Below are 24,843 nucleotides of genomic sequence, written 5' to 3'. Positions count from 1 at the left end.
GAAGGCAATTAAACTGGAGACCAACCTCTTAATTAGGGTTTCCCTGTGTAAATCTCATTTGATAAATTCCTTATCATCCTTGGCTTTAGCTGCAATGCGGCCGCAAGAGGGAATTGAGCACCCACCCCCCTGCCCCGGGGACCTCTAAGTGAATCCCCCCCAGAGAGGGGCTCCGCCAGCCAGAGCCTCCCCCAGGAAGGGCTGGGAGAGAGAGGCCCTTTCAGGGTTAATTAATCAGAAAATGTAGTGGTGCCCGGTGATTCCGGAGAACTTGTCTGCCACCTTTTCATTCTTCTGTTTCCCCCCTTCTGCCTCCCTTCTAGGTCTTTCTTTAAAAAAAAATGTTTTTGGGTGAACTGAACTCTGTTAAAGGAAGTCTGCAGCAGTCTCCCTCCTTCCCTGCCCACACCCCAATACCCGCCCTCCCGCCCCCCACATTTCTACCCAAACTGTTTGTCTGTGTGGATGGTTAAATTTTTTTCCTTCCCTTTTTTAAATGCAAGTGCGGCTGGGAGTGGAAATGTCAGGGGTCAGGCTTCAGGCAGTGGGAGCAGGGGGCAGCCTGTGGCTGTCTCTGCCATCCGGAGAAATCAGAGCTCAGTTTAACCCTTTGGAGCCCAGCCCCTGCCTGCGGGTTCCGGGCGCCTCTTCTTACTCTTTTCACTGGAGTCAGGGGAGTTTTGTCACCAGGACTTCTTTTTTAGGGTTTCAAGCTGAAAACGGGGGTTTTCTCGGTGGCTCAGCAGTAAAGAATCCACCTGCAATGCAGGAGACGTGGGTTCGATCCCCGGGTTGGGAAGATTCCCTGGGAGGAGGAAATGGCAACCCACTCCACTATTTTTCTGGGAAATCCCATAGACAGAGGAGCCTGTCCAGCGGGCTAGAGTCCGTGGGATCGCAAAAAGGTGGATATGACTGAGCATTCAGGCACCTAGCATGCTGAAAACTACCCCCGCCCCCCACCGCTGACCATGGTGTTGGTGGGGGGCAGGGGAGCAGGATGAGGGCTGGGGCAGTCACATCAGCAGCCCTTGGAAGAATGCAAGTTGGGTCTGGGGTCCCCGGAGTACGTAATGAGCCCCTGTGTTGTGCTGGAAATTGGACTCAAGATGGTGCCCATTTGGAAACGGGGTTGGTGGGGCAGGTCTGGTCACGTTCGTCGCTCTGACTCCATCAGTGTGACTCTGATGGAAAAGACTCTGATGCTGGGAAAGTTTGAAGGCAGGAGGAAAAGGGGGCAAGAGAGGGGATGAGATGGTTGGATGGCATCGTCAAACTCAAAGGACGTGAGTTTGAGCAAGCTCTGGTAGATGGTGAAGGATAGGGAAGCCTGGTGTGCTGCAGTCCATAGGGTCGCAAAGAGTCGGACACGACTGAGTGACTGAACAACAGCAACCCAGTCAGCATCCCAGAAGGCTTCCTACTTCACAGATGGGAAGCCTGAGGCTCAGGAGGCCTGGTGATAGCAGGTAGGGATGAGATGGAGGCTCAGCTCTTCTTGTTCTGAACCTTTGATTCCTATTTACTGGAGATTGCCCAGCCCCGCCAATCCCTGCCTCCATCTCTATGGCCCAGTAAGAGAAAAGTCCTGGCTCTGGGATGGTGTCTGGACTCCGTAACCATCTACAGCCATGGAAAGGGCAGGGGGGCCAGTTTGAGAGCTGAGCTTGTGCCAGTTTCTGAGTCACCCTCGCCCGACTATGAAGTAGCTGCTTCTGTTGACCCATTTTACAGACGAGAAGGGTGAGGTGCAGAGCAGTGAAGGACCTGCTTGTGGATGTGGCCGGTGGGGGGTGTAGCCAGATCTGCTCCCGCCCTGTAACTCTCATCTTTCTGCCCACTGGGCCAGGCTGCCCCTAAGCACGGGGACACTGCCAGTGCATGGGAACAGGAAAAACAGTACCGAGCTCATGCCTTGTGACCACCTGGTCTCCATCACCCGTGGAGTTGCCCAGCGGCAACTGGGAGACCATATGGTGTTGATCCCCAAGGCTCGCTTCCTCACCTCTGAAGTGAGGATGATGGCAGTGTCCACCTCGTGGGGGTCCAGTGTAGCTGGGGGCTACACCGGTTCATATACATTAAGCTTTATGATCAGTGATTCGTACCTGGTAAGCTTCAATACACATTGTGTGTTAGTTGCTCAGTCATGTCTGACTCTTTACAGCCCCATGGACTGTAGCCCTCCAGGCTCCTCTGTCCCGGGGACTTTCCAGGCAAGAATACTGGAGTGGGTTGCCAATCCCTTCTCCAAGGAGCTGTCATTATTTATTCCTAATCACAGAGGGGGAAAAATGTAGGCACTGATGAAGTCTCAAAGGGAAGAAGCTTCATATTATGACCAGTACCTCTGCGGAGAGCTGGGAGCCAGCGAGAGCTGGGACTGAGGGGCTCCACCCCAGCCTGGCTCTGGGGGTTGACCTCTGAACCCGGCTATGTGGCTCTGGGCAAGCCTGCTCCGCTCTCTGTGCTCTGGCGGTGGGGAGAGAATGCCAGCCTTCTCAATGGGCAGTGGGATGAGTCTGGGCCTTGACACTGCAGGGGGAGCAGGGGAGGGTGGGCTCCATCCTGTTGCCTTTAATTGGGCAGCGGCTTTGTGTTTCGCCCTTCTGGCTGGGCCTCAGTTTCCCCATCTGGAATGGGGAAGCTGCTAGGAAGCTCGGAGGAAGTGATCCTCCCAGACGTGTTTGGCAGCCTCCGAGAGAGCTGCTCAGATGTGGGAAATTATTGTTAAGATGATAGGAAGTGGAAGGAAATCTGAGTACAGGGGTGCGTGGCACCCAGCACCTCCACGTCTGTCCAGGGGTCCGTTTCCTTGGTATCTGCCCTCAGGCGGGTACCATGGGGCAGTGAGTGACAGTGATGTAGCTAAAAGGACCAAGGGGATGTCCGGGGGCCTGAGTTCCAGTCTCGGTGCCATCTTGTGTTGCATGGTCTTGAGTGCATCATGCTGCCGCCCTGTGCCTCAGTTTTCTCGTCTGTGAAATGGGCATAGTAGAGCTCCCGCTTCCTTGGGTGGCTGTGAGACCTGAGTGAGGCATTCAAGGTGCCAGTCTGCACCGCCCCCCCCGCCCCCGCCCCGCATGATGCCATGCACTCGGTCCCCAGGCCCCAGTCACCGTGACAACGACTCAGGCTGAGCTGAGCCTGAAAACATCCTTGGAGCCACCTGAAGCGGAACTTGAATTCTCCCCTCGCCGGCCCATGGCCTCCCTTCCTCCCTCCCTCTGAAACCAAAGCCCAGCATCTGTTTCCCCAGGAGCTGTTTAATATTCTGCCGTGGTAAAATGAACTCATTGGAGCCACCCGAAAACAGCTGAATGAACCCCCGGCGCCCGGCGGCCTTTGAGAGCCGCTCCGAACCCCCCTCAGGCCTCGGGGAGGCTGGCGAGGGTAGCAGCTGTGGGAGAGGGGCCCCCTTTTCTTCCTGGTGCCCCGGGGGAACCTGTGCCCCTAAATGGGGCTCCTGGAGGGCTGGCTTGGGGGGCTAGAGCCTGGGGAGGGGCTGCCTGGGTTTCTCAGTCTGTTCGGGGGCCCATTTGTACTTCTTGGCTCAGAGGTTCTGTGTGTGAGGCCACCTCGGGGAGGCCGAAAAAGCCAGACCTTCCTTCTTCAAATTCTTCTCCTGATCCTCCCCCAACCCAGCCTCAAATGGGGGCCAGTGGGGGCGGAAGGCCCAGCCTGAAAGCAGTGATGCCAGATGAAGGTGATGGTGAGTGTGCCAGCAGTGTCCTTGGAGCCCTCACCAAGCACCCGCTTGTGCCAAGTGTCTTGTCTGCACTCTCTTATGGACTCTTCAAAGCCACTGGGGCAGTTTACTCTCCTTATTCCCATTTGACAGATGAGGAAACTGAGGCCCAGGCTTGTCCAAGATCACACGGCTAGGAGGTGGCCGGGCAGGGCTTCAGCCAGAGTCCGGCTCTCTCTCTGACAGCTCATAGGTATCTGCTCCTATTCCATTTGGGATCCTGTGCCTCTTCTGTAAATGGGGGACCTGGGGAGGGTGTGGTCTAACATGCCCACCTCCAGGATTGTGGGGAGCTCAGTGATACCATCCAAGGAACGTTTCACACAGGCATACAGTAGGCGCTCACTTTAGCGCTAGCCCTTATCTCTGCTTGATGGCTTGGTGGTACCCACTGCCTGTTCCCAGTGCCCTCTTCCTTCTCTCCTCCCCCGGTTGCTCGTGGGAGGTGGGGCTCAGTGTTCGCCCCAGCTCCCTGGGAAAGCCAGTGGTAACAAAATGCTTCCAGGTAGAAGCTGAGTTAATTTCAGGTAATTATCCCTGATAAAATTAAATATTACTTAAAATTAGTCTTGGGCAATTTCTGTACCGAGAGGTGGTGAAGCACAGGGGTGAGAGCAGGCTGAGTTGGTGCTCGCTAGGCCGGGCAGTGGCTTGTCGGTGGCTAGATGTGAACTGCGCCCGAGTGTCCCCATCACCAGGACTTAAACCCGCAGTGGTGATTTCTCCCCAAGGCAGTGAGCCCTGCGGAGGTCCAAGCGGTTGGACACGCACAGCCCCTTCTGCATACTTCATGTTTGAGCAGCTTCAGCAAGCAGTACCAGGCTTGATTTTTCCAGCAGGTGGCCCTGCACCCATCCTGTCCTGTAATCTGCCCGGAAGATCCCAACAGTGGACCTCCAGAAACGGAACCCGAGGAGGTTTAGTGTTCTCTCCCCAGGGTTCAGGTCCCAGCAATGCCACTTCCCAACTGTGGGACTTTGGCCCAGAACACCTCCTTTTTCTGAACCTCAGTTTTCCCCATCTGTAAAATGGGGGCAATTTTGATCATTCCATGAATTAAGGCAGGGGATTGTGGGATCCATCTGCTGTGCTGGCCAGAGAGGACTAGGGGGAGAGTCTTGTGAAAGGAGATCAGGGCTTGTCTTGGGTTGGAGTGAGGACTGTGGGACTGCACACGATCCGCGCTAGGTGCTCTGAATGCCAGTTACCAATATCAGAGTGTGATTGTCACTTAGTGATGGTGAGTCCTGGGGCGCGTCCCCGAGGTCTCCAGTCTCCTTTTGCTCATTGTTCTGGACAACAGGAAGAGTGATTGTGTTCCTTACAGGTTGTCATGAGAATAATGGAAGGTCCTGGTGAAAAGTGAGGCTTGGGGTCAGCCACAGAGCAGGTGATCAATAGCTTGGCATCGTTATTATTATTATTGCTAATATTCCCATCACTCTGCTTAGTCTTTAGTCGCTGCATTTCCTGGCCTCTTCTTTTGAAGATTTTGAACTTGTACTATCCAGAGCTTTCACGGGGTTGTGGGGGGGATGTGGTGGGGAGAACAGGAAGCCGGAGATGTGAGTTTTAATCCTAACGTGGCCTTGACCCATCGTCTGACCCCAGGGAAGTCACTTTATTTCACGGAGCCTCAGTGCCTTCGTGTCTGTGATTGGACTAGGTCAGACTTACTGATTCAGTGTCAAGTGCTGCTCTGGATGGATTAGTTCTGGCTGCCTAGAGCACTGTGTTGAGAAAGACTCTGAGGCTGTGTCTGGCTTCCACAGGACGGAGTGCCAAGGCTGACGAGCGATGTCTGCCGTGAGCTCAAGAGGAAATATGTTTCCGTGTGAGTCCCAGGTGGTTGATAATCCTGGAAAAGATGACCCCTGTGGCTCCTTCCGGCTCAGAATTTGCCTCCATCTATGGGAACTTCCTGTGTGAGAGGCCATAGGACTTTCCTTTTGTAAGAAAGCTAGTGGTCACAGCGGCCACTGGTACAGATCGGGAGAGACTTGGTAGATTATACTTCTGGACCCGCTCTGTCCAATAGAACCTTCTGCAGTGATGGGGATTCCTGGGGATTCCTGTGTCTGTACTGTCCAGACGGCTGTGGTTAGTTGTGAATGAGGAATTGATGTTTATCTTCTATTTAAATTTAAAACATCACATGTGTCGTGGCTACCATATAGGCCAGCCTGCTTCTAGACTCCTAGAGAGGCCCCCAAGGTCATCAATTTGTTATACCCCAAGCATGCTGCGAACTTTGGCTAGGTCGTTGGGTGAAAGACTGTTGCTTAGCAACAGTACCTGCCCCCAGGCAGCTGGAAACCACCTCTGCAAGAGCTTTGCTCAGGTGGGTGAGCTCTGTACAGGATGATAAATGCTCTTCCCTTCTGCTCCACTTTGCCTTCCCCAGGGCGCCTGGTTCCCCAGGGCTCAGACTTTGCAGTGGGCAAGGCCTGGCCTGGATCAGATGCCCCCCTCAGGCCATGATGTGAAGGCCACCTTCTTCTCATCCCGTGGCACCCCAGGAAACAGGCAGGCGTTCCCAGACACAGAGTGGGTTGTTGTTGCTCAGTTGTGTCTGACTCTTTGCGACCCCACAGACTGCAGCGCTCCAGGCTTTCCTGTCCTTCACTGTCTCCCGACTGTCTCCCGGAGTTTGCTCAAACTGAGTCCACTGAGTCTTTGAGGTCATCCAATCATCTCGTCCTTTGTCGCCCCCTTCTCCTCCTGCCCTCAGTTTTTCCCAGCATCAGGGTCTTTTCCAGTGAGTCAGCTCTTCACATCAGGTGCCCAGAGTATTGGAGCTTCCACTTCAGCATCAGTCCTTGTAATGAACAGAGTGGATGGGCCAAGACCAAAGGCCAGGCGACAGCCTTTAGGAGACTGAGAATCATTCTTTATTCTTTCCTTCCCTTCTTCTCTCTTCCTTCCTTCCTCTCCCTCTCTTTCCGGTGTGGGACAAAACTAGCGAGCCTTTGGAAAACAACTTCATCCTACCTTGGTCACTCCCTAGCTGTGTGATGTTGGGCAAGTCTCCCTACCTCTCTGAACCTGTTCCTAACGTCCATTAAAAGAATAACATGTGCACACAATGAGCCAAACCCAAGGGCAAACACTGAAAGAAAAGAAAAGAAAAGAAAAAGAATAACAGCCCTGCCCTCCAAAGGTTAACAAGAGGACCCAATACAGAGACGTCAAGAAATGCATAGAATGGTGTCTGGGATGTGTGGTTCCTTTCCCTGGAAAAGGAAAAAAAAAGAAATGGTGTTAAAATGTTGGCGGCTGCTGCTGCTGCTTCTAAGTCACTTCAGTCGTGTCCGACTCTGTGTGACCCCATAGACGGCAGCCCACCAGACTCCCCTGTCCCTGGGATTCTCCAGGCAAGAACACTGGTGTGGGTTGCCATTTCCTTCTCCAGTGCATGAAAGTGAAAAGTGAAAGTGAAGTCGCTCAGTTGCGTCCGACTCGTAGCGACCCCATGGACTGCAGCCTACCAGGCTCCTCCGTCCATGGGATTTTCCAGGCAAGAGTACTGGAGTGGGGTGTCATTGCCTTCTCCAAAAGTGTTGGCAGTAACCTAATTGATTCCCATGTCCTGTGTGAACTTAAAGCACATCTCAGAGGTTATTCCAACGGGTCCAGGCTCAGGATCCATAGGCAGGAAGGGTGTCTGGTGGGCGCGTGGGTCAGGAGAGGGGGCCTCCCTGGGCCATCGTCCTCCGGCAGAAGGAGATTGCTGGCATTTGTCCACTGACCCTTGAGTATTTCTCTCTGTTAAAGCTGCCTGCATCTTGTGCCTTTCTTATACACCAGTGAGGCCTAAAATAAATGGTGAGATTTCTAACTTCCTCTTTGAAGGAAGTCTGTTGACTGGGTTGGGAGTCTGGAGAGTTAAATGGATGCCACCCCTCCATTTCTGGATAGTCTGGAGGGAGTGGTCCTTCTCAGTAGATTTTTGGGGAGGGGCGGTGGGGAGACCTCCTAATGAAGCCTCGCTTCTCTGTCATCAAGGAAACCTTGAAAAGCCCTTATTCAGGTCTGTCTGGAGGCCCAGGTGATGTGATTCGAGTCTTCCTTATTTTAATGATTTGTCTTTTAGAGTTTGTTGCAGTCAGCACATATGGTTTGAGAGTCAACCATGTACCCGGTGCCAGGGCCACAGGGGTAAATCGGAGAGTCAGGACTTCTGATTTCATGGAACTCCCCTTCTGAGGCAGTAGCCCAGAACAGGACAGTTCTGAGAAGTCATGGTTAGCCCCAGATGCTACAGCCTGGTGGGTATTGGAGCCCCCTGAGGGGCTGGGAGAGACCTTCGTGAGTAGGGAGAATGTGGAATTGCTACTTAGGTGAAGGAAGCAGGAGTCCAGCAGGAGGGGAGAGCTGGCACGATAGCGTTGCCACACTTGGTGACCGCGTGCTGCAGACGTGACTGACATCTTCTGCGTGGAGGAGGACCGCGTGGCGGCTTAGGCAGGCAGGCCTGGACCCTCTGACTGGGCCACGCTGCTGCCCTGGACCCGCCCTCTCTGGCCTCGGTTTCTCCAGTGCACGGCGCCAGTCAGTCCGGTCTTCCTAGAATCCCGTTCTGCTTTCCCCAGAAGGTCACAGGGACAAGGGTCTGTGACCTCTGCCACAGGAGTTGAGGCACTGAGTCTTAATCCTGCTTCTCCATACCTGAGACATAAACCAGATCCGGAAAAGGCTTCCAAGAGGTGGAGTGTGAGTGTTGTGAAATGCGTCCAGACCAGGGAAAATGTGACAGAAGGCGAGACTGGGGTCGGCTTAGTCACCTAGCCCCCGCCCTTGTGCCTGCCACGTCCCATGCTCCCTGCCTGGAAGGAATGCGGTGGCCCCCACCTGGCAGGGCAACCCCAGAGGCAGGCCCTGTGAGAATGCTCAGGGCCAAGCCAGTCCCCTCCATCACTCCGAGGCAGAGATTGGCTAAAATTTCCCATCTGCCTGTAGCACAATGTGAAGTGGGGAACACACACTTGGGTGGCTTCTTTAAGAAGCCAGGGTCACCGGGTCACGGGTCACAGGGTCGCAGGCCTGGCAGCGGGGACTCCTGATACGTACCATGGGGATGGCAGCCCAGAGAGGGCCAGTGATGCCCCTGAAGTCACACAGCCGGCTTCCTGGAGTAGGGGAGGAGAGCCCAGCAAGCAGGGAAAAGCAGGTCGGGGTTTGTTTTTAGTAGACACACCTCTTCCCAGGAAGCCGAGACTGGATCTGCTGGAACCCCTGGGAGGTGGGCCTGCCAGACAGGCACCCCAGGAGCTTTGGTCCCTGTTGTTTGGATGGGAGTGAAGAACGACCAGCCAGCTTCTCCCAGGCCCTGACCAGCTTCCACCGCTCTACCCGCCTCCCTCCCCGGGCCGAGCAGATGCCCCGGGGTGGCTGAAGGGCTACAGATGCGGGTTCAGGTTCTAGCTCTCCACTGTCTAGCGGTGTGACCTCGGTCCTCATGGGGCTGTCATGGAGACCAAAGGGATTGGCCAGAGAGAAGGTCCCGGCCCAGCCCCGGGGTGGAAGCTCTGCCGACCAGAGCCCGCCCAGCCTGTCACCGACCTCTTTGCCCATTCCTCAGTCCTTCCCCGAGTCAAGGCTGAGCTGAGAAGGGTCCTCGGGGGGCCGTGAGTGCTGGGTGGCTGCCCGTCGCCTCCGGTGCCTGCCTTTCTCCTCTCTGATTGCATTCGTGGATGCTCTTGATAATGTCTTTCTCAGAAAAAGAAAGAAATCTCTTTTTCTCTGGTCTAGATTTTTTTTTTTAATTAGAGGATAATTGCTTTACAGTATTGTGTTGGTTTCTGCCATACAACAGCCATGAATGGACCATGTATGAACCATGTGTGAATCAGCCATGAATGTACACATGTCCCCTCCCTCTTGAACCTCCCTCCCACCCCCCACCGCATTCCATCTTTCTAAGTTGCCACAGAGCGCTGGGTTGAGCTCCCTGTGCTATACAGCAACTTCCCACAAGAATTTTTTTTTAACAACAACCCCTGTCCCCTACAAGCAGCATTTTTACTGTCTCTTTAATTTTTAAATCAGTTTCTTCCATGGCCAGAGAAGGTAAACCAGGACCACATGAATGGGGAGGACATTTCTGATTCCCTACGGGTCACCATATGCGTTTTCACAGATCAGCAGTGTTATTGGCACACAAATACCTTTCTTGGGAGCACGTATTGAGCACCTACTGGTTGTTCCTTCCCACTTGTGTGAACCTGGACAAGTGATATCACCCCTCTAAGCCTTCAAGGATTGGCAAACTTTCTCTGTAAAGGGCTTGATGGTAAATATTTTAGGTTTGTGGCTTGTACAACCTCTGTCACAATGACTCAGCTCTGACACTATAGCATGAACGCATCTATGGACAAAATGTAGACATTTGCGCATTATTATGTGCACATAAAACTTTATTTATAAAAACGGACAGTGGGCCGGACTCACCCCAGGGGTTGTAATATGCTAATGCTGGCTGGTTCTTCATCTGTGCAATGGGCTAAGAGAATAGAAGCTGCCCTCCAGGGTTCCGCTGAGGAAGGAGTCAGTTTAAAAGAACAAACACACGATAGGTGCCAACTAGCTCTTGTCTGTGAGTTGATTCTATCAAAGGTCAGTCACCCAGCAGCACTGCCCTGTTGGTATAGGCTCTCATTTCACAGATGGGGAAACTGCGAAGCAGAGGGATCAGGTAGCTTGCCCTCAACCCTTCTGTTCGTCAGTGGATAACCCGGGGTGCAGTTCTGCCGCTTTGTGCCTCAGTTTCCCCACCTGTATCCTCAGAGAGGACTCAGTGATGTAAAAGCACAGGCACAATGGCCACGTCCATTGTGCCGAGGGGATGTGAGAGGTGGAGTCTCGTGGAGCCCACCAGCTGAGGCATGGCAGGGCTGGGAGTAGGACCGGAGCTGGGTTCCTTGGGGACTTGGGTTACAGGTGTCTGACTCAGAAGACGCCGGGGAGGAATGGCAGGTCCAATTGGACCGGCGCTCTCTCAGAGTATCGTTCTCATGGGGCTGCCATCCGATCCCCATGCTTGCTTAGAGCTGGGGAGCAAGGGACCTCGTCTCCAACGAGGGGAAGAGTTTCTTAGTCGGGTGTCCTGTGTCAGGGCTGGGATGGAGAAGGTGCAAGCCTCTTATTAATTCTGACAGATTCCCAAAGTTCCTCCCCTGTGTGGAAACCTTCCTCGGGTCTCCTTTGCAGGAACAAAGCCAGGCTCCTCTCTCGGAGTCTCCAGTCCTCCACAACTGAGTCCAGTTGAGCTTTGCAGCCTCCTCTTCCTCTGTGTCCCCCAGGCCCTAAACTGGGGTCCCCAGGCTGACCTCTTACTCTTCTGAACCCATCACAGTGGGGTTGGAGCTCCCCTCTTGCTTCCCTTCAGGCAGAACTTTATGCTCATCCTCAAGCCCCCCTAGCGTGTCCCTGCTCTGCAAAGTCTTGCCGGGTCCCTACCCGTTCCCCAGGGATTGTCTCTGTTCTGCAGTTACGTGTTTTCCAGCACATCTCCGGGGGCTCTCTGAGCCCAGCACCCAGCACACAGCCAGGAACATGCATTTGCTTGTGATGTTTTAGCTTGTCATCATGTCGTTATCACCGTCTCAAGGACTCCCTCTTACTGGCTGCCCCCGGCCCGGTTTGGGGAAATGATCGTGGTAACCAGATATGGAGCATATCCTGGGTACCAGGAATTTCATCCCCTCTCTGCAAGGCAGCAACAACCAGACTCAGTTTTTAGGTGAGGAAGACTGTTTTTAGGAGACTTGGGGAGTCAAGGCAGCTGATCATGGGCCACACAGCCCGGCACTGACAGGTTTGGTGTTTGAACCAACCTATCTCCAAAGGGCATGACTGTCCCTTGACTGACCCCCAAGCAGAGCCCTCTTGCGGGACACAGCAGCGCTATGGGAAGTTTCCTGGCCATGCGGGCCGCTTGCTGCCCTGCTGACCCAACTTGGGAAGATCTCAAGCTTCTCCAGTGAGTGGATGACCAGGGCAGAGGACCCCAAGATCCTCCACCCAAAGCATCTGCGTTTTAAAAGCTTATTTTTAAAATTGAGACCTGTCACTGGATCTGGTTTCTCTTCCCATTGGCTGACAGCGTTTTGGTTCTAATTCTTTAGAAACATGGGTGTAGATTTGTCTTGTTTTCTAAAGATAATGGTTGAATGGCTCACCACACACCGGACAGAGTGGGGGAGCCCAGCGAGGTGTCGGCCCTGGTGTTATGCTGCCCCCAGTGTACGGGTGGAACACTGGGGCTCAGAGACGGACAGTGTCCTGCCCCAGGGGCACACAGCACTGGGCCCAGTGTCATGGGGAGGGGGGTGAATTGTGGGTGAGAAGGTAAGAAAACAGTAGGAAGGGCTGTGTTGGAGACAGGGCTGGAGTGAATCTCCAGTGTGATGATCACAGTGAAGAAGTGAAGTGAAAGTCGCTCAGGCGTATCCGACTCTTTGCGACCCCACGGACTTTACAGTCTGTGGAATTCTCCAGGCCAGAATACTGGAGTGGGTTGCCTTTCCCTTCTCCAGGGGATCTTCCCAACCCAGGGATTGAACCCAGGTCTCCCGCATTGCAGGAGGATTCTTTATCAGCTGAGCCACAAGGGGAATAATCATAGAAATACTAACAGCAGCTACTATTCCTTGGGCACCCTTGGTGTGTGGCAGTGTTTGAAGTACTTTGGTCGTTATTATCACTGGGCTCTCCCAACAGCCCTATGAGAAGAATACCGTCTCCCGCCCCATTCCACGGATGATGAAACTGAGGCAGGGAGATGTGAACATTTCCGAAGACAGCCCTGAAGCCAGCACTCTGCACGGGCTATGCACAAGCAGCCTTGGTGTGTCCCTCGTGGATGTTATCGGAAGGAAGGTGCAGGCTGAGGGGTGGGCTCAGCGCCCCCCCCCGCCTGTCATGTCTCGGCAGCTGGCAGGCTGGGAGAGGCCCAGGGGTGCACAGGGCTACATCCGTCACAGGTCACTGGCCACGTGGCCGCAGGCGCCAGGAGGAGGAACCCGGAGGAGATGCCCAGGCTGGGGAGAGGGCTCTGGGGCTCACACACCGCCCTGGTGCCCCCTCCTTTGGGGCTGGGGAGGGTCCCCGGAATCCAGCCCCCCACCCCAGTCCCAGCCCCCGCCCCCCGCCAGCTCTCAGCAGCCTGGTCCCAGCGATGCCCTCTCTGCTTCGCCTCAGTGGAGCCCTCGGCCAGTTCTCAATCTAAATGACAGCTGCCCTCAGCCAAGTCAACTCCAATTAATTTCCGAAGGCTTCCAGGGGCCTGGCTGAGCCTCTCCCCAGACAGAGCTGCCCCAGTGGCTGGAGCAAGGCCCCTTCCTCACACTCGTGGGGCCTCCCGATTGTTGGTAGGGGGCCCTTCCTTCCTCTTCAGGAGCCCCCCATGCGGGGCCGTGTTCTGCCTGTTCCCCAGTCCAAAGGGGCTGATGTGGAAACGCATGGTCAGCGTCCATGGAGAAGTCACTGAATGGGGTCTCGGGTTTTGTCCTGGGCTGCTGTATCACCGGGGGTTGTTCTTAGTCCGTCTGCGTGCTTTCAGGGTCCTCTCCTTGGAAGGGGGAGCGTTGATCCAGAGAGAGAGAATGGGAGGGAGGGAGGGGGCAGAGGAGATGAGGACGAGGGAGGAAGGCGTGGACGAGAGAAAGGGACTGAGAAGGAGGGGGGTGGGAACGAGAATGATGGAGACGGAGAGGCTGTCCCCGCCCTTTGGCTGGGACATCTTGCTTTCTCCTGTGACTCTGGCATCAGACAGGCCTGAGAGTGGCCTTGGCTCTGCCGCAGGCCAGCTGTGTGATTGTGAGCCAGTGACGTTCCCTCTCTGAACCTCAGCTTCCTCCCCCGTAAAATGCCTCCTCTCCCTGGGTGTTGGGTTGGTCCAGTGAGATTGGCCCGAGGCCCAGTCCCATACAGAGCCCGAGGTCAGCGTATGTCAGGGTGTCCCTTGCTTTCAGAGGGCACCTATCTCACCTTCTTGCCTTCACCGAATGTAAAATCTGACCACCCCAAAGGGATAGAAAAGATCTGGGGGCTTGTACATCTACTCAGTTCAGTTCAGTCGCTCACTCTTTGCGACCCCATGGACTGTAGCATGCCAGGCTTCCCTGTCCATCACCAACTCCCAGGGTTTGCTCAAACTCATGTCCATTGAGTCAGTGATGCCATCCAACCATCTCATCCTCTGTCGTCCCCTTCTCGTCCTGCCTTCAGTCTTTCCCAGCATCAGGGGTTTTTGCAATGAGTCCGTTCTTCACATCAGGTGGCCAAAGTATTGGAGCTTCACCTTTAGCATCAGTCCTGCCAATGAATATTCAGGACTGATTTCCTTTATGATTGATTGGTTGGATCTCCTTGCAGTCCAAGGGACTCTCAAGAGTCTTCTTCGACACCACAGTTCAAAAGCATCAATTCTTCAGTGCTCAGCTTTCTTTATAGTCCAACTCTCACATCCATGCACGACTACTGGAAAAACCATAGCTTTGACTAGACGGACCTTTGTTGGCAAAGTAACGTCTCTGCTTTTAAATATGCTGTCTAGTACGTCTACTCACCACTATCCATTTCTGAGTGTACCAGATAGGCCCAGAGAGTTGCCCAGGATCACACAGCACGCAGGGTGTCCCTTGCTTTCGGAGGGCACCTACCTCATCCTCCTGCCTTCATTGAATGTGAATAATTCATTTAAATATTTCACGAATCTTTATCAGGTGCTTACTGCGTGCCAGCCCCCAGGGAGACCATGGGGAGCCTGTTGGGTGTGTTGGCTTTGGGGGGTCTCTGTCCAGGCCAGGCTTCTCTGAACTTTACTGGTGGGAATGTTACCCCTTCTACAAATGGGAAAGCGGAGGCTGGGGAAAGTGCCAGGGGCTGAGATGCAGACATCAGGTCCTCTGATTCCCAAATCTCCCCATGATGTTTTCCATCTTTGGTGACCTATTGATAAGGGGCCGGGAATTCAGGATTCCCTCTCTGCCAGGGGAGGTGTGTCGCCAGTTCACTGTAGCTGGTGGGGCGGTCGCTGGTGGCGTCATTCCTGTTATTGTGGCTGGTGGCAGGGGTGCCATTTGCAAGCGGGGGGAGTTGGGGACACATCACCATGAGGCTGACAAGCCAGGTCGATGGTAGGAGTCAGCAGAGGTGAGGAGCGCGGTGGGGGAGAGGGGGTGTTCAAGGCAAAAGAAACATCAGGAGCAGAGGGGTGGAGGTGGGAAGGATCAGGCTTCTCTGAGAGGCTTTATAGCTGAGATGAGGCTAGAGGCCCAAGAAAGCAGCAGGCGAGGTCATGGGACGCTGGAGATTTTATCTTGGGGGCACTGGGGAGGCATGGAAGGTTTCAGCAGGAGGGGAGGGGCTGTTCTGTTTGGTGTTCTAGAGTTTCTCACCTGACTCTCAGGGAAGAGGGGTGTGTGTGCCAGTGTGGAAGCAGATAGAGTGGCAAGGTGGTCCCTGCAGGCAGGTGTGGGGGGCCTGGACCGGGGTGGGAGCAGCAGGGCGGGAGAGAAGTGGGTGGTGAAGTTTGAAGGCAGCCCTTCCTTCCCTGATGCTGGACTTTAAGCTTGGGGAAGACTGATGCCCAGCAGTAGCCTGGGTGCAATGGCCTGGCCTTTAGGACTAGAAGCTAGGAGCGTCTTTGGGGGGACATGGATGTGTCTAGGGGCCCTAAGGGACTCCCAGGCTTCAGGACAGAGATGCTGAGAACAGGTGGCTCAGCGGCTCAGCCCTGTGCCTTCCTGGCCTGCCGGCTCTGCTTCAAGGCCCAGTGGCCCAGTCCCTAGCTGAGTGGCAGCTGTCACAGACACCAGCGTCTCCCCCTCACCCACCCGCCCCCCGTCCCTTCCAGGTCCAAATAAAGGAAAAACCAAAATACATTTCCCTTTGTCGGAATCCGGCGAGGGTGAGCTGGTGAGCCGGGCGAGAGTCATTCGCTATTGTGTTCTGGGGCCCACACTGCTCCTTACATAAGCTTCGAGTTAAAAATACGCATGGAATTCTAATTCGCCTCTCTGCCTGGGATTGTACCCTGGAGGGGGACCCCCAACCCCCAGCCTCTGGCGGGCAGGGGGCAGGGCAGGCCCCTGGCCCCCAAGGAGACAGAGAAACTGCCCCACGGCACAGGGCCGGCGCCTGGCCACACTAGCTCTTCCTGCCTCCAAAGCCCCGGGCTGTTGAAGTGTCGTGAGTATTATAAAAATCCTAAATGGCAACCCACTCCAGTAGTCTTGCCTGGAGAATCCCAGGGACGGGGGAGCCTGGTGGGCTGCAGTCCATGGGGTCGCACAGAGTCGGACACGACTGAAGCGACTTAGCAGTAGCAGCAGCAGCAAGAGCAGCTAACCTTTTCTGAGGGTGGATCACGTGCTAAAGCCTTCACCTGTGGGATTGCACTTTATCCTCCTCCAAGCCCCTGAATAGTTTCCCATTTTACAGCCCAGGTTAACACCTTGCTTAGGCCACACTCTGAATTAGCATCCGGGGGGGCCCTGACCCGGGTGCTATCTGGAGCCCACCCTTGACCCCCATAATCTGGCCTTCCTTCTGGGGACGGGGTGCTGAAGAACAGAAGATGACCAGTCAAAAGCCCCCTCTTTGAGGGTTCAAGAACAAAGTGGTGGCCGTGGGTACCGCCGAGGCAGCACTTAAGCTGCTATGGGAGGGGTTGGGGGGTGGCGGTGGGAGGTGGGTGGTAACTACCACCCCACAGAGTTCTGGATGCTTGAGCACATGGCTGACCCAGACTGGAACCCATTCCTGAGGATAGTGAGTGCAGAGCAAAGCAGTGACAAGGCCTGCTTTGCTGACGTTAAAAAAAGAAACACCCATCCCCTTCCATGGGCGGCACCTCAGGAAGTGAAATTAACAACGAGACGTCCCCAGGTAAAGATAGGAGCGTCTTTTCCCTTCTCCCTTTCACCCCAGCTGCGGCTGGCCAGCCCAAGGGTCACCCAGCCGTCCCCGTTAGCGCTCTGACCAGCCGTCCCGGCCCTGCCGGTCCCTGCAGGGCTGGTCCACAGCCACACAGGGCAGTCCTCCCGGCGATGGCGGGAGCGCTGTGTGCTAAGCACTTTACATGGATCGTTTCACTTAATCCTCGTCCCTGCCTCCGTGACGGCCAGTCCTATTATTTCCCCCATTTCCTGGGACTGAGGTTCTGAGAGATGAAGGGGTGATGTGCCCGAAGGTCCCACGTTCCACAGTCGGCAGGCCGCGATGGTTGCGGAACCCACCGGAGGAATGGAATTCCATCCGTTATTCACACGGTCACTTTCTGGGCAACGGCTCAAGGTTCTCTCCTTCTTCCCTTTGTGGAATTTACGGGATAGGGAAGCGCTGAAGACAAAATCCGACGTGGCCTTGTGTCGGCATCAGGGCGAGCCCGAAGCAGCTGGTAGGGTGATACCAGGTCGGTGGCGTTTAGGGAGGGGTGGCTGAGAAGGGGCTGGATAGTTCAGCCAGGGCTTGTGCACAGGGGGAAGCGGCAGGGAGAGCCTTTAGGGAGAGGAGAAGCGAGGCGTCCCAGCTTCAGGTCCTGCCCTGTGCCTGCGGACTCAGGTGGTACCTTCCGGCCACTAGAGTGCCTGTGTGCTCGCTTAGTCATGTCTGACTTTGCGACCCCATGGGCTGTGTCTCACCAGGCTCCTCTGCCCATGGGATTTTCCAGGCAAGAATACTGGAGTGGGTTGCCGTTTCCTCCTCCAGTGGATCTTCCCTACCTGGGTATCTAACCCACGTCTCTTGTGTCTCTTGCGTTGGCTAGACAGATCCTTAACCACTGCACCACTTGGGAAGCCTGGCCGATTGGGGGATGACCTTAAAAACTGCCCCTCGGGCCTTCTTTGCTGGGCAGGCACGCCATCCTGTCCTGTGAGCAGGAAGCCCCTCATCTCAGCCCCTGTGGCTGCCTGGGTTGAGGCACCTTGTGGTTATAATTTTGAGTCGATGCCACCCTTGGCCTCAGGAACTGACCCCCATAGGCAGGGCGTCATCAGCTCTTTCTCTTTTATAAAAAAATTTTTTAGTCAGTTCCCCCCACACACATAATTTTATTTAGTCAGTTTTGTTTGTGCTGGGTCTTCGCTGCTGTGTGGGCTTTTCTCTGGCTGCAGCCAGCGGGGGGGTTTTCTGGTGGTGGCGCGCAGGCCTCTTGTGGTGGTGGCTTCTCTTGCGGAGCGCAGGTTCTGGGCTCTCAGGCTTCGGTGGTTGCAGCTCCTGAGCTCTAGGGCACAGGCTCAGGAGTGTGCGTGGAGTTAGTTGCTCCGCAGCATGTGGGACCTTCCTGGACCAAGAATCGAACCCATGTCTCCTGCATTGGCAGGTGGATTCCTTACCACTGAGCCACCAGGGAAGCCCAGCTCTTTGTCTTGCCTGGCCTCCTCCAGCAGCCTAGAGCCACGCCCATGGGAATTGCGGCCCCCTCCCCTAAGCTATATAGATGAGGAAACTGAGGCCATGCAGGAGGGGGCCAGTGGCCCAGGTTGGAGGATCTGGGGTTCCATCTCAGCCCGACCCTTCCAGGAAGCCCATTCTGAAAGGAGAGGGCAGGTCGAAGAGCTGGCGACCTGGCCTCGGGTGAGCCCTGGGCAGCTCCTTGTCCCTTGGGGCCTCAGTCTTCCCATCTGTCAAATAGGGCTGAAAGTCCCTTCACAGTCAGCATGCCGGGGGCCCAGCTGAGCTGAACAGGCCAGACCCGCCCCTCCCCCATGCCGCCACAGTCTGATGGGGGAGGCCGACAGCCAACAAGGGAGATCAGGACAACACCCAGCGGGTTCTGTGGTGTCTGCCAGTGCCGGGCGCTGAGTAACCCCAGGGTCTCTCCCAACCCTGGGAGCTGGGCGAGGGGGGCGGCTTTTATCTCTGGGTCCTAGCGTGGGGGCTGGCCCGTCTGCTGCTCCCGAGGAGGGTGGACGGAAGGCCCCTCCCCGCCCCGGGCCAGGGCAGGCCCTGACTTGAGGCGGCTCCTGCAGGGCTGATTTATCGGCAGCCCAGGGGAGCCGCGGTCCGAGGGCATGTTGGGTCCCCCCAGCTGGAATGGACCCAGCGGGAGGATGAGTTTGGTCATGCTTGGGTTGTTGAGAACCGAAGAGTCATATTCTCTGCTAGAAACGTTTCCCGTGGATGCCAGACTCGCTCGCTTGTCCCAGGCAGAGGGGCCAGGAGACCTCCTCCCATGCCCATGCCCTGTGATGCCAGGCAAGCCCCTCACCCTCTCTGAGCCCCAGGTGCCCCCTCTCAAGTGGGGAGAAGGGTCCCCCCACTGCTGGGTTTGCTGGGGGATGGCATTAGATAATACACGGACGTGTTCAGCTGTGTGCCTGCCACGCCCTCATTAAATCCACCCCAAGTAAGAAGAGCAGCTGTCTCTGGTTTTGGCGCATGGCGTGCATTTGAGTTGTCTGTTATCTTGGGAAGAGAGCATCTTTAGGAAACATGGCCATTTGGGGCAATCTGGAACCATCGCTGAGCAAACCCAGCTCCTGTGAGAGTCTTGGCCCTCCTGTGTCTGTCTTTCTGGCGAATCAGCCGCAGAGCCAGGAAGCCGGGTGTTCGGAGCTCACGTCTGGGTCTTGTCTGTCTTTAGCTGTTGAAAATTTTGGCAGGGATCTCTGTTTCCTACCTGTAAAATGGGCACAAGCTTTGCTGTGTTGGCTCCTTGAAATAATGTATAAAGTGAAATAAGGAACCCCTTTCAGAATTTCTCTTTCTCCACCCTCTGATAGATGCTACTTCTTCTCCCAAATCTAAATCTTGCAATGCTCAGAACAAAATACCCCCAACGGTGTTAAGCAGCAGGGTGTCACTGGAAGCAAGGCAAGCGTGGGCTCAGAGTGGAGATGTGAGGGCTGTGCATCAGCGTGGCTGGAATCCAGGGCCTGCTGGGGGCAAGGGGACCCCGAATCTGACGTCGCTAGCTTCCTGGGGTCACAGCATCACAGTTCTAACTGACGTTGAAACCTTAGGCTCAGCTTCCCTGCCCACGAAATGGGCAAAGACTCCCGTTTCATGGTCAGGGACACGCCCAGCTGGCTAGTCTGAAGGAGGGGACCAGGCTTGAAGGCTTCTAGATGCTCGCAAGGGCTGCCTCTCCAACCCCAGACATGAATGACAGTCTCAGCAGCCCTGCCTGGGAATATGTCTGCGTGCCAGGACACCTGTGACAAGACCCCAAGGGAGGCAGCATCACCCTCACTTTACCAGTGAACAGAACTGAGGGTCAGAGAGGGAAAAGTGTCAGACCCTGTGCACACAGCAGTGGGGCTGGGATTCAGGCTGCAGTCTCTGACTCCAAAGTGACTGGGCTCTGACGCTGTTTTCCCAGCCTCACTGTCAGATGCAGAAGGAGGAGGATGAACAAGAGAGTGCCTTGTTTCCTGCTGGAATTTGCAGGCTCACCACCATGCCTGGCACATAGTAGGGTGGCAGTGAAGTCTTCGTAGTTGAATGAAGGAAAGAAGAGGGAGAGAATCTTCCCTCCCAGCCCCAGCTCCTCCCAAGAACGCAGGTTCCCAAGCCGGATGTCTTTGGGGCTTCGGGGTGGGGACCCCAAACCCAGTTAGTCACGCCTGGCCTTGGCTGCCTGGGCCCGTCCCTTTGGGAGGATTGTTCTCTGCAGGCCATGGCTCAGCTCTCGGGGGAAGCCTGCCCCCCTCCACCCCCCCAGATCCCAGAGGGCGGGATGGGTGGGGTGACTCCTGCCTGGCGCAGGGCCCAGGCTGGGCCTGCGTAGTGTGCTGAGGAGGGCGGGCCGGTCATGGAGTTCAGTATCTGGGTGTGCTCCCTCGGCCGGAGCTGGGCCCCCACCCCCAAGGCCTGCTCTTCTCACTTTTGCTGAGTCAGAAGTTCACTATCCGTCTATCTTCAAACCCCACTCTGCTCCTGGCTGGCTGTGTGACCTTGGGCAGGTCACCTTGCCTCTCTGAGAGTCAGACTCTGAAAATGGAACAATGAGACTAATCATGATTTAATAGGCCTCAGAACAGAACTGTGGGTCACTGGGCAACAGTAAATTAGAAGTCCTCTGAACTGACTGTTCTCTTCCTTCCCTGTCCTAGGACTCCCAATTCCTGTTGTCTTCTAATATAGTTTATACTAGGTGTGAATGGTTGTCAAATTTCTTTCCCCTCAAAGATGTCTAATCAAAGCATGGCTATGGTCTATGCTGTTTCTGGTGCTGTATGACTGAATGAGAAGGAAATTGAGGGCATTTTCATTGCGGGTGTAGGAGAGGAGTGGACTCCCTTACCTCTATCACTGAAAGTTCTTTCATGCAGCAGCTGGGGATGGGCAAAGGCATTGATGTCGCTGGAGAGTCCACACTCTTAGTCTCTACTGCTCTGAGCAGTTTGGTACTTCATAAGGGGGTTCCCAGCACATAGCAGCCCCTTAGCAAATGTCTGTCTAGCGGATGACAAGAGAATGGGTTATATTCTAGACCTGAATGATCCTCCCCACTCTTATTTAATTCATTGCATCTGATGAACTCCTACATATCCCTCAATACTCAGTTGAGATATGCCTCCTCCAAGAAGCCTTCCTAACTTACTTCAGGAGCAGTTAATATTGTGGGAACTCTAGTCCATCAGAGATGGGCAAACTCTGAGTTTATCCTGCCTAACTCTTCTATTTTCCAAGGTGGTGGAGAAAAACAGACCCAAGAGGGAGGGGTCTTCCCTTGGCTAAAGTGTGACAGCCCAAGTCAAAGGCAACAGCATGAGGGTTCAAACCAAGCGACTTTAGATCTCCTTGGGCTGTCTTTAGGCACAAAAAAAGGGCCTGGACTTGTCCTGTCCTCCTGCCTCTGCCACTCTGTCCCCATCAGGGCCTCTTGCAGAGTCAAGCAAGCAGCTAACGTTCTGTCTTCCTTCTTTCTCTGCAGCCCACGACCTCCCTGCGAACAAGGCCTCGGCACCCCAGCCCGGCAGCCATTTGCAGTGCCTGTCTGTCCACTGCACAGACGACGTGGGTGATGCCAAGGCCCGAGCCTCTGTGCCCACCTGGCGGTCCCTGCACTCCGACATTTCCAACAGATTCGGGACATTCGTGGCCGCCCTGACTTGAAGTGACAAGAAATACCCCCTCCCCCAACCAGGCCCTCCCTTCCCCCTTTCTCTCTCCTCTCCCCCCTTCACCTGACCCCGCCCCTACCTGCCCCCACCACGTGAATTCGAAAGGGCCACTATTGCTGAGTGGGTGATTTCTTTTTTTCTAGGTTGGTACCTGCTTAGTGGCATATGGACCGGAAGGGGTTAATTTAAAGGGGGAAAAAAAAAAAAACCTCAAAAATTTTTTTTTAAAAAAGAAACTCTGTCTGCCACGGTATGTTACCAGTGTTAACCCTTCTGCAGTTAGCAAACTTTTGCTGAAGCATTTTCTTCCTGCTAGATAATTCCCATTTTTTTTTTCTGTAATCTTGGCATACGTTTTTTTAGATGACCTCTTTCCTTGTTTTATTTTCGTGCTGCTGTATGTCCAAGTATTGTTATTTCATAATAAGACAAGAGTTGCTTTCCTTTTTAATTCTCTTTTGGTCTTGTTCCTCCCTACCTTCTTTTTTTTTTTTCTTTTTCCTTTTGCTTTGTTCACTGCTTATTAAAATGGAAATCCTGGAGAATAGTAGTTCTGGAATATTGCCGGGTGAGAGTCAAATTGTCATCACAATATTATATATTGACACCCAACTGTCATCAGTCAGGCAGGAGCCAAACAATTAATGCCCCCCTTAGGTATTCCGCCTGAGATTTTGTTTTGTCTGTTCCCTAAGAAAATAGACATATATATTTTCATTCCTACAAGCACACGCTCAGCCTTCAGCTCCGTTCTCTCTTTTGCTGGGAGCTGCCTTTCACTGCGATGGAGGTGATGACGTGTCCAGCCTGCTTCTGTGGGAAGCAGTTGGAATATTCGACTGTGGTGTTTTCTCTCCTTTTCTGGGCCTCTGCACCAACGCCCAGGCCCTGAATTTTCACGCTGTGCGGAGCATCCCTGGTCCACACGGGGATGGTGGCAGGCTCCCGCTCTGCTCTGGGCCAGGTCGGCTGGGTCTGGGGTGTTGGAGCTGAAGGGTCAGGTCTCAGCCTTGACTTTTCCCGACGTCTGTGGCCAACCAGGCATCGGGGCCAGAAGGAGTGGTTCCTGGGTCATCCCCCACTTCTCCCCGTTCTGGGCCGCCCCCGCATCCCTGGGAGGGCCCAGCACTTTTTGGAGGAGCTGGTTGAGTAAAGGAGCCCCCAGGCTCTCTTGGCCAAGCCCCCTTCCTGCCTCCCAGCCTGTGTGTCTTCTTTGGAGGAGTTTGCAGATTCCCGAGGGCTAGAGAGGAGAGAAAGGGACTGCAACAAGTGACTTTGATTCTTGGCCTTTTTCTTTTTTTAAAACCCCAGAATCCCCTCTCCCGCTTTTGGTGTAATCTTAGCCTGCTGCAAAACCAGAGCCATGTCCTGAGCATCTCCTGAAGGAATGACTTCTTTGAGCAGAGGTGAAGGAGTGGCTGGGTGAGCAGGGACCCAGCTGAGGCCTCTTACCTGGTGCTCCCAGAGCAGCCGTCAGTGGAGGCCCGGCGCGGGCAGGGGAGGCTGTCTTTGGGTGCTGCTGATGACCGCAAAGGGCTTGTGTGATTCACGGGGGTGGTGGGGGTGGCCCAGATTCCAGGGTGGGCCAGCCAAGGAGTGACTGACACCACGTCACCCAAATCTGTAACTCTTCTGCTCAATTTCAATTTCTGAGCATCTTACTAAATGCTCCATTTTGAGCTTCACGCCCCCTCCATCCTTCCCCCTACCCCTGCCCCATGTCCCCAGAGTTTTCAGACCCGGCTTTTTTTTTTTTTAAGCAAGTGACCTGAAGGCTTTGCGCTCACCATACAACACCCACATTGTTTATTTCAAAGAACTTTTTAGCAAAGGGAGAAGAGCATCCAGAAAAATCTGGCTCTTTCCACTTCCCCCTCCTCGTCTTTCCTCCTGCTGGCCCTTTTGGCTCGGGGTCTGAGTCTGGACCGTCTGAAGTTCCTGCATGGGCAGTTTGACCTGGGTTGGCCCCGGCCCCTGCAGAAGGCAGGCGGGAGCAGCTGGTGTGGACTGATCAAAGAGAAGAAGGTGGGAGCTCACCCAGTGAAGGAGAGAAAGGGGCAGGGAACCTCCCCTCCTGCAGTGGGCTGCGGGAGGGCCAGCCATGGTCCGAGCGAAACTCCACGCCCCCTCTGATTCCGCAATGTACAGCTGTTTGAGAGCTTCATCCTTTTATTTCTTAAACAGGAATGATTTCTCCTTAATTGCTTAAGGCCGGGGAGCCAAGTGTCTTGACTTCTGTCTTTGACTTTCCCTGCGTTGAGGCCATCAGCTCATGGTCCTGGCAACCTCGGAAACCCCTGAAGTTTTCAACTTTCTCGCTCCCCACGACCCCAGAATGGAACAGCTTTAAAAATAGCCTTAAGCAAAAGGATGTTATTTCACTAGATTTGGTTTAATGGAAAGAATAAAAGTAAATTAAAAACACACCCAACCCACGAGACTCCACAAACACTGGTAATCGGTACTGCATAGCAAAACTCTTCGGGAAAGAATATGAAAACGTTATTGCACATGTAAAATATGGAAACTTAACTCTGCTGTGTGTTAGGCAATCCTGTAATCTTTTTTGACTCTTAAAAGAAATTCATTTCTGAAATGCTTGGTTGGAAGACTGTGACAATAGCTCATGAAATTGAGTGTTATTTTTTTCTTTCTTTTTTTAAAAAAATATGTAAAGTGCAGTCTTCTGTATTCATGCATATTGTATATACCTGTATATGTTTTCCTGAGCAGCTAAATAACAATAAATATGACGTTAATGGTGACTGTGGTACATTTGTGGGCGGGGCTTGCCTTATTTTTCCCCATCCCCTCCCCTTTTACCTGGTCATTGTTTTACTCAGTTGTGTCCCACTCTTTTTTGGGGGGGGGGACCCCATGGATTGTAGCCTGCCAGGCTCCTCTGTCCAGGCATGGAATTCTCCAGGCAAGAATTCTGGAATGGGTTGCTATTCTCTTCTCCAGGGGAACTTCCTGACCCAGGGATCAAACCCAGGTTTCCTGCACTGCAGGCAG

General features: G+C 54.3%; 1 protein-coding gene across 1 annotated transcript in view; it reads left to right on the top strand.

The window, feature by feature from the left end:
- Positions 1-24,593, top strand: part of MN1 (MN1 proto-oncogene, transcriptional regulator) — a 49,669-nt gene extending 25,076 nt beyond the window's left edge. The window contains exon 2 of the mRNA XM_070769770.1: positions 21,639-24,593. Within this exon, the coding sequence (XP_070625871.1) occupies positions 21,639-21,820 (182 nt within the window). The 3' untranslated portion in view covers positions 21,821-24,593. The remainder of the gene's footprint in view (positions 1-21,638) is intronic.
- Positions 24,594-24,843: the final 250 nt, after the last annotated feature.

This window comes from Bos indicus, chromosome 17, assembly GCF_029378745.1.
Source record: "Bos indicus isolate NIAB-ARS_2022 breed Sahiwal x Tharparkar chromosome 17, NIAB-ARS_B.indTharparkar_mat_pri_1.0, whole genome shotgun sequence".
Taxonomy (NCBI): Eukaryota; Metazoa; Chordata; class Mammalia; order Artiodactyla; family Bovidae; genus Bos; species Bos indicus.
The sequence above is the reverse complement of the archived record's forward strand: the minus strand, read 5'-3'. Positions and strand labels throughout refer to the sequence as shown.